Source organism: Moschus berezovskii, chromosome 20, assembly GCF_049115385.1.
Source record: "Moschus berezovskii isolate FMDL1 chromosome 20, NW_MosBer_1.0, whole genome shotgun sequence".
Taxonomy (NCBI): domain Eukaryota; kingdom Metazoa; phylum Chordata; class Mammalia; order Artiodactyla; family Moschidae; genus Moschus; species Moschus berezovskii.
Window position 1 is genome coordinate 54,703,273 of NC_142479.1, and position 10,961 is coordinate 54,714,233.

At 53.2% G+C, this 10,961-nt stretch overlaps 1 protein-coding gene across 2 annotated transcripts; it reads left to right on the forward strand.

The window, feature by feature from the left end:
* The first annotated feature begins 6,687 nt into the window (after positions 1-6,687).
* On the forward strand, positions 6,688-10,961 carry COASY (Coenzyme A synthase). Of its 2 annotated transcripts, XM_055407900.2 has the most exons (10): positions 6,689-6,838; positions 7,206-7,913; positions 8,647-8,861; positions 9,110-9,241; positions 9,371-9,560; positions 9,645-9,709; positions 9,897-9,981; positions 10,143-10,240; positions 10,325-10,471; positions 10,573-10,961. In XM_055407900.2, exons 2-10 carry the CDS (start codon positions 7,217-7,219, stop codon positions 10,630-10,632), a joined length of 1,689 nt encoding a protein of 562 aa, XP_055263875.2. In that variant the 5' UTR covers positions 6,689-6,838; positions 7,206-7,216; the 3' UTR covers positions 10,633-10,961. The 2 variants fall into 2 exon arrangements, 1 of the variants encoding a protein (XP_055263875.2); XR_008683455.2 differs by lacking the exon at positions 10,573-10,961 and having other exon boundaries at positions 6,688-6,838; positions 9,645-9,758; positions 10,325-10,365.

The following is a 10,961-nucleotide window of genomic DNA, read 5'->3' on the forward strand; positions in this document are numbered from 1 at the left end:
GCATGGGGGCTTGTTCAACTCTCTGTGGCCCACAGTCAGCTGCCATGAGGCATCTGGCCTTTTTAGCAACTGTACCGGGCTGATGAAAGCATTAAGGGCAGGACATACCATTCCCACACAGTGCAGTTCTAGAATAGTTTCTTCTGTTTAATTCCTTAAGCCCCGCCCACTTGACAGTTATCATTCTTCCCCTACCGTTCCCAGTCGGTGTTGCTTCATCACTGGTTCGATTACTTTAACCCTGCTTGACTATGCCAAAGCCTTTGACTGTGGATCACAATAAACTGTGGAAAATTCTGAAAGAGATGGGCATACCAGACCACCTGACCTGCCTCTTGAGAAACCTGTATGCAGGTCAGGAAGCAACAGTTAGAACTGGACATGGAACAACAGACTGGTTCCAAATATGAAAAGGAGTACATCAAGGCTGTATATTGTCACCCTGCTTATTTAACTTATATGCAGAGTACATCATGAGGAACGCTGGGCTGGAAGAAGCACAAGCTGGAATCAAGATTGCTGGGAGAAATATCAATAATCTCAGATATGCAGATGACACTACCCTTATGGCAGAAAGTGAAGAGGAACTCAAAAGCCTCTTGATAAAAGTGAAAGAGGAGAGTGAAAAGGTTGGTTTGAAGCTCAACATTCAGAAAACAAAGATCGTGGCATCTGGTCCCATCACTTCATCGGAAATAGATGGAAAAACAGTGGAAACAGTGTCAGACTTTATTTTTTTGGGCTCCAAAATCACTGCAGATGCTGATTGCAGCCATGAAATTAAAAGACGCTTACTCCTTGGAAGGAAAGTTATGACCAACCTTGATAATATATTAAAAAGCAGAGACATTACTTTGCCAACCAAGGTCCGTCTAGTCAAGGCTATGGTTTTTCCCGTGGTCATGTATGGATGTGAGAGTTGGACTGTGAAGAAAGGTGGTCGCTGAAGAATTGATGCTTTTGAACTGTGGTGCTGGAGAAGACTCTTGAGAGTCCCTTGGACTGCAAGGAGATCCAACCAGTCCATTCTAAGGGAGATCGATCCTGGGTGTTCATTGGAAGGACTGATGCTAAAGCTGAAACTGCAATACTTACCTCATGCGACGAGTTGACTCACTGGAAAAGACTCTGATGCTGGGAAAGGTTGGGGGCGGGAGGAGAAGGGGACGACCGAGAATGAGATGGCTGGATGGCATCACCGACTCTGTGGACATGAGTTTGAGTGAACTCCGGGAGTTGGTGATGGACAGGGAGGCCTGGTGTGCTGTGATTCATGGGGTCGCGGAGAGTCGGACACGACTGAGCGACTGAACTGAACTGAACTGAACCACCCTTGTGGCAGAAAGTGAAGAAGAACTATAGAGCCTCTTGATGAAAGTGAGAGAGGAGAGTGAAAAAGTTGGCTTAAAGCTCAATATTCAGAAAAATAAGATCATGGCATCCGGTCCTATCACTTCATGGCAAATAGATGGGGAAACAGTGGACACAGTGGCTGACTTTATTTTTCTCAGCTCCAAAATCACTGCAGATGGTGATCGCAGCCAACAAATTAAAAGATGCTTACTCCTTGGAAGGAAAGTTATGACCAACCTAGAGAGCATATTAGAAAGCAGAGACATTACTTTGCCAACAAAGGTCCGTCTAGTCAAGGCTATGGTTTTTCCAGTGGTCATGTATGAATGTGAGAGTTGGACTGAGCACCGAAGAATTGATGCTTTTGAACTGTGGTGCTGGAGAAGACTCTTGAGAGTCCCTTGGACTGCAAAGAGATCCAGCCAGTCCATCCTAAAGGAGATCAGTCCTGGGTGTTCATTGGAAGGACGGATGTTGAAGCTGAAACTCCAATACTTTGGCCACCTGATGTGAAGAGCTGACTCATTTGAAAAGACCCTGATGCTGGGAAAGATTGAGGGCAGGAGGAGAAGGGGACGACAGAGGATGAGATGGTTGGATGGCATCACCAACTTGATGGACATGGGTTTGGGTGGACTCCAGGAGTTGGTGATGGACAGGGAGGCCTGGCGTGCTGCAGTTCATGGAGTTGCAAAGAGTCGGACACGACTGAGCGACTGAACTGAACTGAGGCAGAATTCCCTGACAGGTTTGCAGAGTTTGACCTTGTAGGATATCAATGCCCACTATGTTCCTTGTATTGTACATTTTCAGAGTGTGTGCGAGGGCAGGGAGAATGTCCAATTTGTTTTGTGAAAAGGACCTTCCTGATTGCAACCCTTTGCCCTCTGTAATTCAGTGGTGCTGAGGGAGCCTGGAAAACTTCTGAGAGTGACTATGTGTTAGAGTATGTCTGGGGAATTCCACGGCAGTCCAGTGGTCAGGATTCCAGGCTTTCACTGCCATGGCCCAGGCTCAATCCCTGATTGGGAGACAAAGATTGCACAAGCTGTGCAGTGTGGCCAAAAAGGAAAAAAGAAATTAAGGTATACTGGCTCCAGTATCCACTGAAGCTATCCCCTTTTATTTCTGGAAGATCAATCAGTGTTGAGCTCCAACCAGTTGCCTCTAATGGGTCTCACCTGGAGGCAATCTTGGCCTGCATCCTATAACCTGGGGTGTGGGAGGCACCCACCTTGAATAGCAGTTTTTCCAAGGCCTCTGCTGGAGTTGGCAGGGCAGCAGGGATTTAGGGGCAGGTAGGGCAGGTCTGTCAGAGAAGGCAATGGCACCCTACTCCAGTACTCTTGCCTGGAAAATACCATGGACGGAGGAGCCTGGTAGGCTGCAGTCCGTGGGGTCGCTGAGGGTCGGACACGACTGAGCGACTTCACTTTCACTTTTACACATTGGAGAAGGAAATGGCACTCCAGTGTTCTTGCCTGGAGAATCCCAGGGACGGGGGAGCCTGGTGGGCTGCCGTCTATGGGGTCACACAGAGTCGGACACGACTGAAGTGACTTAGCAGCAGTAGCAGCAGCAGGGCAGGTCTGTCAGAGAAGGCAATGACACCCCACTCCAGTACTCTTGCCTGGAAAATACCATGGACGGAGGAGCCTGGAAGGCTGCAGTCCATGGGGTCGCTGAGGGTCGGACACGACTCAGCTACTTCACTTTCACTTTTCACTTTCATGCATTGGAGAAGGAAATGGCAACCCACTCCAGTGTTCTTGCCTGGAGAATCCCAGGGACGGGGGAGCCTGGTGGGCTTCCGTCTATGGGGTCACACAGAGTCGGACACGACTGAAGTGACTCATCTAGCAAGTAAGCAAGCAAGGGCAGGTCTGAACAGTTGTTCAGGTTTTAAGGCTTTCCACAGGCCAACCAACACAGCACTGGACGGCCAGTTTATATTTGACTGTGCAGTCCTGGCAGTAGTGAGGTCAAACCACATTGGCTTCCAGGTTACTTTTACCACTCTTTACAGTCCTGCGGGATAGCATTCTGGCTTTTTCGAGCTCCCTCTGTGTCTTGGGTCTTTCCTGCAGGCCAGTATATACCCGTTTCTGGGATTTGTCAGTTTCTTCCAGATCAACATGGGTTGCCTAACATCATGAATATCTTGTCCCACAACTGGGCTCAGCATGGATATCACATCGCGTACAGGTGACGGAGGTAGACTGGAGGATCCTGGCTTTCATTCCTGCAGTGAATGTGGCCCGATCAGCCCTTCAAATCTAGGAGCTGCCCCTCCTCTGTGGACTTCCAGGGTCTCACATGCCCAAGGAGACCTGCCCCCACATTGGGACAAGCCTGCCTGCAGGCTAGAATGATCCAGTCTATGAGGAAGTGAGGACCTTGCTCCCCCTCCCCTCAAGTCCTATGCAGATGCTGCAGGAGGGCAGGCTGTGTGGTGATTTTGCTCAGTTTCTCTGCCTCCTCCCCAGCCAGGGAAATCACCCCCACCCCCTCCCCCGAATCCCAAAGCCAACCACTTGGATACTTTCCCTGGCCTTTTGCTGGAATTTGGCAGCTACATCAATAACCTTAGTGGACATTTACTCTCTCATCGTGAACATTTCCTGAACAAGGGGTGATGCGCCAGCTGGGGGTGGGGGTCATTGCTGGGTTTTTGTTTCCTCTGTATAAGGGGGTCTTAGGGCATGAGGTATGTTTGGTCTTTGGACTGTCAGTCACCACAACACCCTCCCCTTCTCTCTACTCACTTTCCCAGGGATTCCACCTCTTAGCCTCTGGTCAGGCTTTGTCACAAGTGCTTGGACCGCAATTCGAGGCAGCTCATGAGCTCCTAGCTTTGCAAACAGCAGGGTAATATTTCCAAATTATCATCCTGCTCTCCCACCTGCCTGCCAGCCCCGAAGTGAGCACCAGACGCACTTCTCCAGCCTCAGTTCTTCTAATTTTCCAGCTTGAGTTTCAGCCTCTAGTTGGGCACTGGTGCCCAGTGATCTGCCCACAGCAGTGGCCAGCCCACTCCAGAATATTCACCTCCCATCTCTGCAGTGGCTCTCCCTGCATGGTTCCTCAAACAAGCTCACTAGACCAGCCTGCGTTTCCCAATATTTCCCCTGCAGGTGCCTCTTTCCCAAGGTCCATTTCTTCAGTCTCCTGGTCGGCTTGCCACCAACGTTGATTTGTCAACTGGGGGCAAAGACCCCCAGACTGAAGAAAGAGGCAACCACTCTAGATTGGAAGGTGGCAGGTTTAATAAACAACGGGAACTTCCAGGACATCCAGTGGTTTAGACTAAGCCTTCCAGTGCAGGGGGTGCAAGTTCAATCCCACATGCCGTGGAGTGTGGCCAAAAAACTTTTTTTTTTTTTTAAAGCAAGGGAACTTACATACAAGGCTTGTCATGGTGGAGAAAGAAGAGTAGATCTCTGCAGCCGCCCACCAGAATCTCCAAATTTCTATATAAGCCTTAACTGGGTTCAGTCACCTAAACCATCCAGGTGGTCTCAACCACATGTTGCCGTCTCAAGGCTGCATACTTGAAATAGGTCCCACTGGAGGAATCGTGGGCAGACTACATTCCAAGGACACGGGAGGGGTGAGCTGCCTCTGATTGCCCAAGTCCAGCTCAAGGGTCAATTGCCAGTCACCTTCTCCAGAGATCTCCATCAATGATTCTGTAAACATGTGAAACAGTGTGTCCAGATGTTTCAGGGAATTGCCTCGCAGTCTTTGTGGTTTGCTTCCTCAACTGGGTCCTCTCTCTCTTTTTTAAAGTTTTATTCATTTTTGGCTGCACTGGGTCTTCGTTGCTGTGCGGGCTTTTTCTAGTTGTGAGTGGGGGCTGCTCTCTAGTTGTGGTGCATGGGCTTCTCATTGCGGTGTCTTGTTGCAGAACAAGGGCTCTATGTTCAAGGGCTCAGTAGTTGTGGCACAGGGGCTCAGCTGCCCCTTGGCAAGTGGAATCTTCCTGGACCAGAGATCGAACCCGGTCCCCTGCATTTGCAGGCAGATTCTTAACCACTGAACTGCCAGGGAAGTCCTGGGTCCTCTCTTTAAAACCCAACTTAAGATGTCTCTGCAAGAAGACTGGTCTCACAGCCTTTGTGGCACTAAAACTCTTCCATCATTAACTTCAGGACCAGATCCAGGTTCTGTGAGGCCAGAAGCTTATACACTTTGGGAGACCTCTTTATGACAAAAAACACAAAATTAAGCGAGCATTTATTTAGTAACGGGAACAGAAACCACAGAACATTACTATAGTGGATCTTGGAAATTGGTTTCCTTCCGTTTTGAGATCACCCTGGACAATTTACCTGAAATGTTCCTAATGGCAACCTGGCTTTGTCTTCCCACGGAGACTACCAATTCCAGCACTCTTTGCATGCTAACTCACTTCAGTCATGTCCGACTCTTTGTGACCCTATGGACTGTGGCCCACCAGGCTCCTCTGTCCAAGGAATTCTCTAGGCAAGAATACTGGAGTGGGTGGCCATTTCCTTCTCCAGAACAACACTCTTTAGCCTCATGATAAATTCTCGCCACTGAGTCTCCTCCTCTAGCCCTGCTGCCTTTTCTTCCGCCCACGGGGACCGTTCTCTGGCAGCTCTACTGAGCTCACACGCAGAGCTCCTCTTCTTCCTCCTCTCTCGGGAAGACTGTCATATCACTTGTTCTGGGTGATGTGGAGAGCACTGCACGGGAGCCACGACACTTGGCCTCTGTCCTTACCTCCCTAGATGTCCCTGGAACATACAGGGCCTCAATGTGTCCATCTGTGAAATGCGTACTTGGACAGAACTGTTCTGTGACCTCCCACATGTAGATCCTTATACTGGGAGGGCGTCAGGAGGGCTCTGGGGACGCCGTGCCCTAACTTAAATGCTACCCTATGACACATCCCTCCACCTCTGTCCCCGCGATTTATTAAGCAGGAAAGCCAGGTGTTGGTTCCGCCTTTGCCGCTGTCTCCCGAGTGACCTGGCTGAAGCCAGTCTCTTTTCTCAGAGTCTGAAGGGCACCCGTTAAACAGGCTTTCAAGCCCGCCTTGCCCTGCGTGCGTGCTAAGTCTCTTCAGCTGTGTCCGACTCTTCGCGACCCCTGGAGCGTAGCCCGGCAGGCTCCTCTGTCCATGGGATTTTTCAGGCAAGAATACTGGAGTGCGTTGCTGTTTCCTCCTCCAGCCGCCTATTCCCACTCCGCCCAGTTTCCGTGAGGCTGGGTTTTGGAAACAAGTTTTCACGCACCTCCCACGCCTCAGAGCTCCGCCCCTTTGTAACTGCAAGCGCCCCCCACCCCCCCGCCTTCAAATGAAAAATCTCGCGAGAATCCCTCGCCGAACCAAAGCTGAGATTTTTGGCCTTCCTTAGGTTCCGTAGTTTCGAGTCACAGCTCCGGAACTTGTGTTAACGGGTCGCGGCAGGGGAAGCCTCCGCGGTAGTGCAAGCGGAACCAAAGCCCGGAGGTCTCAGTAAGTAGGACCCGAGCGAGCGTAAGTGTCCCCTTTTAGTCCCCTCCTCCAATTCCTTGAAGATGCTGGTGCAGCTCAGCAAGAACGCCCGGGATTTCTGGATCCCCAGTCTTACGACGCAGGGGCTCCTGCCCAGTTCCTCTCCCCACCCCAGGATTTTGATTCAATTCAGCGAATTCACCGCTCTGAGAGATGATAAAACGGAGATTTAGAACACAGCCCGGAGGCGCCATTTACCAAGCCCCGTCCTGAGAACCCCGTCCCTGCTCCAGGTCCCCCTCTCTTTGGGTCCGAGTCCCCCTACAGTTTTCGGCCTCAAATACATACCACCCAGTCACCCTCGCCTCGTCTCCCTGACTGTCCGCAGGCCTGGACAGGATGGCCGTATTCCGGTCGGGCCTCCTGGTGCTGACAACGCCGCTGACCTCCCTGGCCCCTCGCCTGGCCCCCATACTGTCCTCGGCAGCCCGGCTGGTGAATCACACGCTCTATGTACACCTGCAGCCGGGCATGAGCCTGGGCGGCCCGGCTCAACCCCAGTCCAGCCCCGTGCAGGCCACGTTTGAAGTTATCGATTTCATCACGCACCTCTATGCAGGCGCCGATGTCCACAGGCACCTGGACGTCAGAATTCTGCTGACAAATATCCGAACCAAGAGCTGTCTCCCTCCCTTACCCACCTCAGTCCAGAACCTGGCCCACCCGCCGGAAGTGGTCCTGACTGACTTCCAGACCCTGGATGGAAGCCAGTACAATCCGGCCAAGCAACAGCTAGAGCGTTATGCCACCAGCTGTTACAGCTGTTGTCCGCAACTGTCTTCAGTGCTGCTGTACCCAGATTATGGGCCTGCAGTGCCCCCCGTGGGGTCCCTGGGCGTCCACTTACCCTCCACCGTCAGGCCAACTTCCTCTGTGGCCAGGTCTGCAAAGCAGCCAGTGCGTGGCCACCAGCGGGGGGCTGTGGGCGGCACCTTTGACCGCCTGCACAATGCCCACAAGGTGTTGCTCAGTGTCGCGTGCATCCTGGCTCAGGAGCAGCTTGTGGTGGGAGTAGCAGACAAAGACCTGCTGAAGAGTGAGTGACAGGAGACTCTGGATTGGGGCAACCTTACCCTCCCCCCGCAGGCCAAGACTGAGGAAGGGTGGGGCCATCCATTGCTTCCCACCCCTGGTAAATGTCACAGTGCCTGGGGCTCAGTTCGAACTGAGGGGATATGTTAAATGAATAAATGCAGCTTTCTGGGTGTGTGGTCTAGTCACCATTCAATCAGGATCCCCCAGATGTGGAGCCAAAGAATCTGCACTTTTAAACAAGTTCTCCAGGTGATGAATCCTAAAGTCTGAGAGCCTTTTCTTACTGCCCCTGGGAATAAATGAATAAGTTATAGGTAGCAGTCCCAGGAGAAGGAAATGGCAACCCACTCCAGTGTTCTTGCCTGGAGAATCCCAGGGATGGGGGAGCCTGGTGGGCTGCCGTCTATGGGGTCACACAGAGTCGGACACGACTGAAGTGACTTAGCAGCAGCAGCAGCAGCAGCAGTCCCAGGGGCAGTAAGAAAAGGCTCTCGAAATTCTCTGACTCTTGGAATTCTTAATCTGACACTTCCTGGCACTGCCAGTTCTCTGCACATGTGCCAGCCCTTGCAGCGGTACTGTGCTTGCCTGTTGCCTCCTCCTCATAGGCTCCTTCGTCCTGCCCCCACCTTCCCTCTGGAGATAGGATGCTTAGGGACACTCTTCCCCAAACTGGCCCACCATTGTCCTCCCCAGTAAGAAGATCTCACTGTTCTTCTTGGCTCCTTCCCCAGGCAAGTTGCTCCCTGAGCTGCTCCAGCCCTACACAGAACGCGTGGAACATCTGAGTGAGTTCCTGGTGGACATCAAGCCCTCCTTGACATTTGATATCATCCCCCTGCTCGATCCCTATGGGCCCGCTGGCTCTGACCCCTCTCTGGAGTTCCTGGTGGTCAGCGAGGAGACCTATCGTGGGGGGATGGCCGTCAACCGCTTCCGCCTTGAGAATGTAACCCCTGAGGGTGACTGGCAGAGGGAGTGGAGGTGGATGGGGAAGGCCACTGGGGGCTGTTGGAAATACCGTGACCCCAGAGAAGGGAGGAGAGGGCTGAAGGTGGTGGGAAGAGGCAAGGAGGAACTGGCTCCCAGCTTGCCCTCTGAGGCGAGCTCCACCCCTGGGGTAGGCAGGGAAGGTGATAGATTTGTCCTTGTCTATCTCACCCCTCCTTCTCTCTCCTCACTCTTCCTTTGCTTCAGGACCTGGAGGAGCTCACCTTGTACCAGATCCAGCTGCTGAAGGACCTGAACCACAAGGAAAACGAGGAGGACAAAGTCAGCTCCTCCAACTTTCGCCAACAACTGCTGGGAAACCTGCTCCGGCCTCCATATGTAAGCCCCCACCCCCCACCCCCACGTGGGTGGGCTGGGATTGCTGCAGAGGAAAGACTGAACGGTTCAGCCTCCATCCTGAGTCTGGGGACCCTAGTAACTGTGGGATTCTCTCTTATGTACCCATAGAAGAGGCCAGAGCTTCCCCCAGGTTTCTATGTGATTGGGCTGACGGGCATCAGCGGCTCTGGGAAGAGCTCAGTAGCTCAGCGGCTGAAGGGCCTGGGGGCGTATATCATCGACAGTGACCACCTGGGTCACCGGGCCTATGCCCCGGGCGGTCCTGCCTACCAGCCGGTGGTGGAAGCCTTTGGAACAGGTAATAAGTGGGGAGGACTGGAGGTGGCTTGAAGCAAGGAGGTGGCCTGGCCTCCTTGCCCAGTCCTCCATCTCTGTCATCCAGATATTCTCCATAAAGATGGCATTATCAACAGGAAGGTCCTAGGCAGCCGGGTGTTTGGGAACAAGGTAAACACACACCTCTCCAAGGGCTCTGCAGCTACTGCCAGACCCGGAGGTGGGCACCCAGTGAACCTCTCTGTTCTGGCCCCAAATGCTAGTCTCCACCACCTGTTCCCCACCACCTGCTCCCTCGGGCTGGCTCCATCTCTGGGGGAAGGTGAACTCAGCCCACCCCTTCCATTCCCTTCTTTAGAAGCAGCTGAAGATACTCACGGACATTGTGTGGCCAGTTATCGCAAAGCTGGCCAGAGAGGAGATGGATCAGGCTATGGCTGAGGGTGAGTGAGCAGCCCAGGGAAACAAGTGGAGCAGATTCTCCCCCAAGAGCTCCCCCACCCCGAATCAGACCATCCACTTTCCCCGGGACTACGTCTCCTTGGCTCTATGACTGGTAGCAAGTGTTGGGACGCTGCTGGCAGTGACTGGGGTCTCCCCACAGGAAAGCGTGTGTGCGTGATTGATGCAGCCATGCTGCTTGAAGCCGGCTGGCAGAACATGGTGCATGAGGTGTGGACGGTTGTCATCCCCGAGACCGAGGTATGTGGATCCCACCCCCACTCCATCACTGTAGCCCGGTTCCTGCCCAGAACCAGTGGACTGACGAATGCCCTGTCTGCCTAGGCCATACGACGCATCGTGGAGAGGGATGGCCTGAGTGAGGCTGCAGCTCAGAGCAGGCTGCAGAGCCAGATGAGTGGGCAGCAGCTTGTGGATCAGAGCCACGTGGTGCTGAGCACCATGTGGGAGCCGCATGTCACCCAGCGCCAGGTTGGTGCTCAGGGAAAGGCTGGGTTGTGGGGAGAGAGTCTCAGTGAATACCCGTCTGACCCTGTCCCTGTTTTCTTCCCGACATTCCGGCCTGTCCCAAGGTGGAGAAAGCCTGGGCCCTCCTGCAGAAGCGCATCTCCGAGGCACCATCAGGCCCGTGACTGACAGAGTTCTCTGTGGGGTCAAAGTGGCCCCTGGAGCTGACGAGAGATCCAGCAGTGAGGAGGGATGCAACCTTGAAGCTCACTCTAGCCTGGGCCTAGAGGGCTCTAAGCTAAGCTGGGCAGGGCAGGGCTGGGCCCGCTGGACACAGGAAGCCTACCCAGTTTGCGGGTGTTTGGACAACGCTGAGGATGCAGCTCATGAGGGTGCAGGCCCCTGGCGTTGTTCTGTCCCCGCTCTTGTCCACAGGTCTTTGGTACCCATGCTGCGCTGGGGCCAGGGCAAACACTGGAACTTGTAACAGAATTAAAGGTGAATGTTGCCATGG

Bases quoted from the DNA above. Each gene is read 5' to 3' on its own strand.
- COASY (XM_055407900.2), top strand. From the start codon at position 7,217: ATGGCCGTATTCCGGTCGGGCCTCCTGGTGCTGACAACGCCGCTGACC. The intron at 10,241-10,324 runs GTATGTGGATCC...CTGTCTGCCTAG, and splicing joins TTGTCATCCCCGAGACCGAG to GCCATACGACGCATCGTGGA. The intron at 10,472-10,572 runs GTTGGTGCTCAG...GCCTGTCCCAAG, and splicing joins CGCATGTCACCCAGCGCCAG to GTGGAGAAAGCCTGGGCCCT.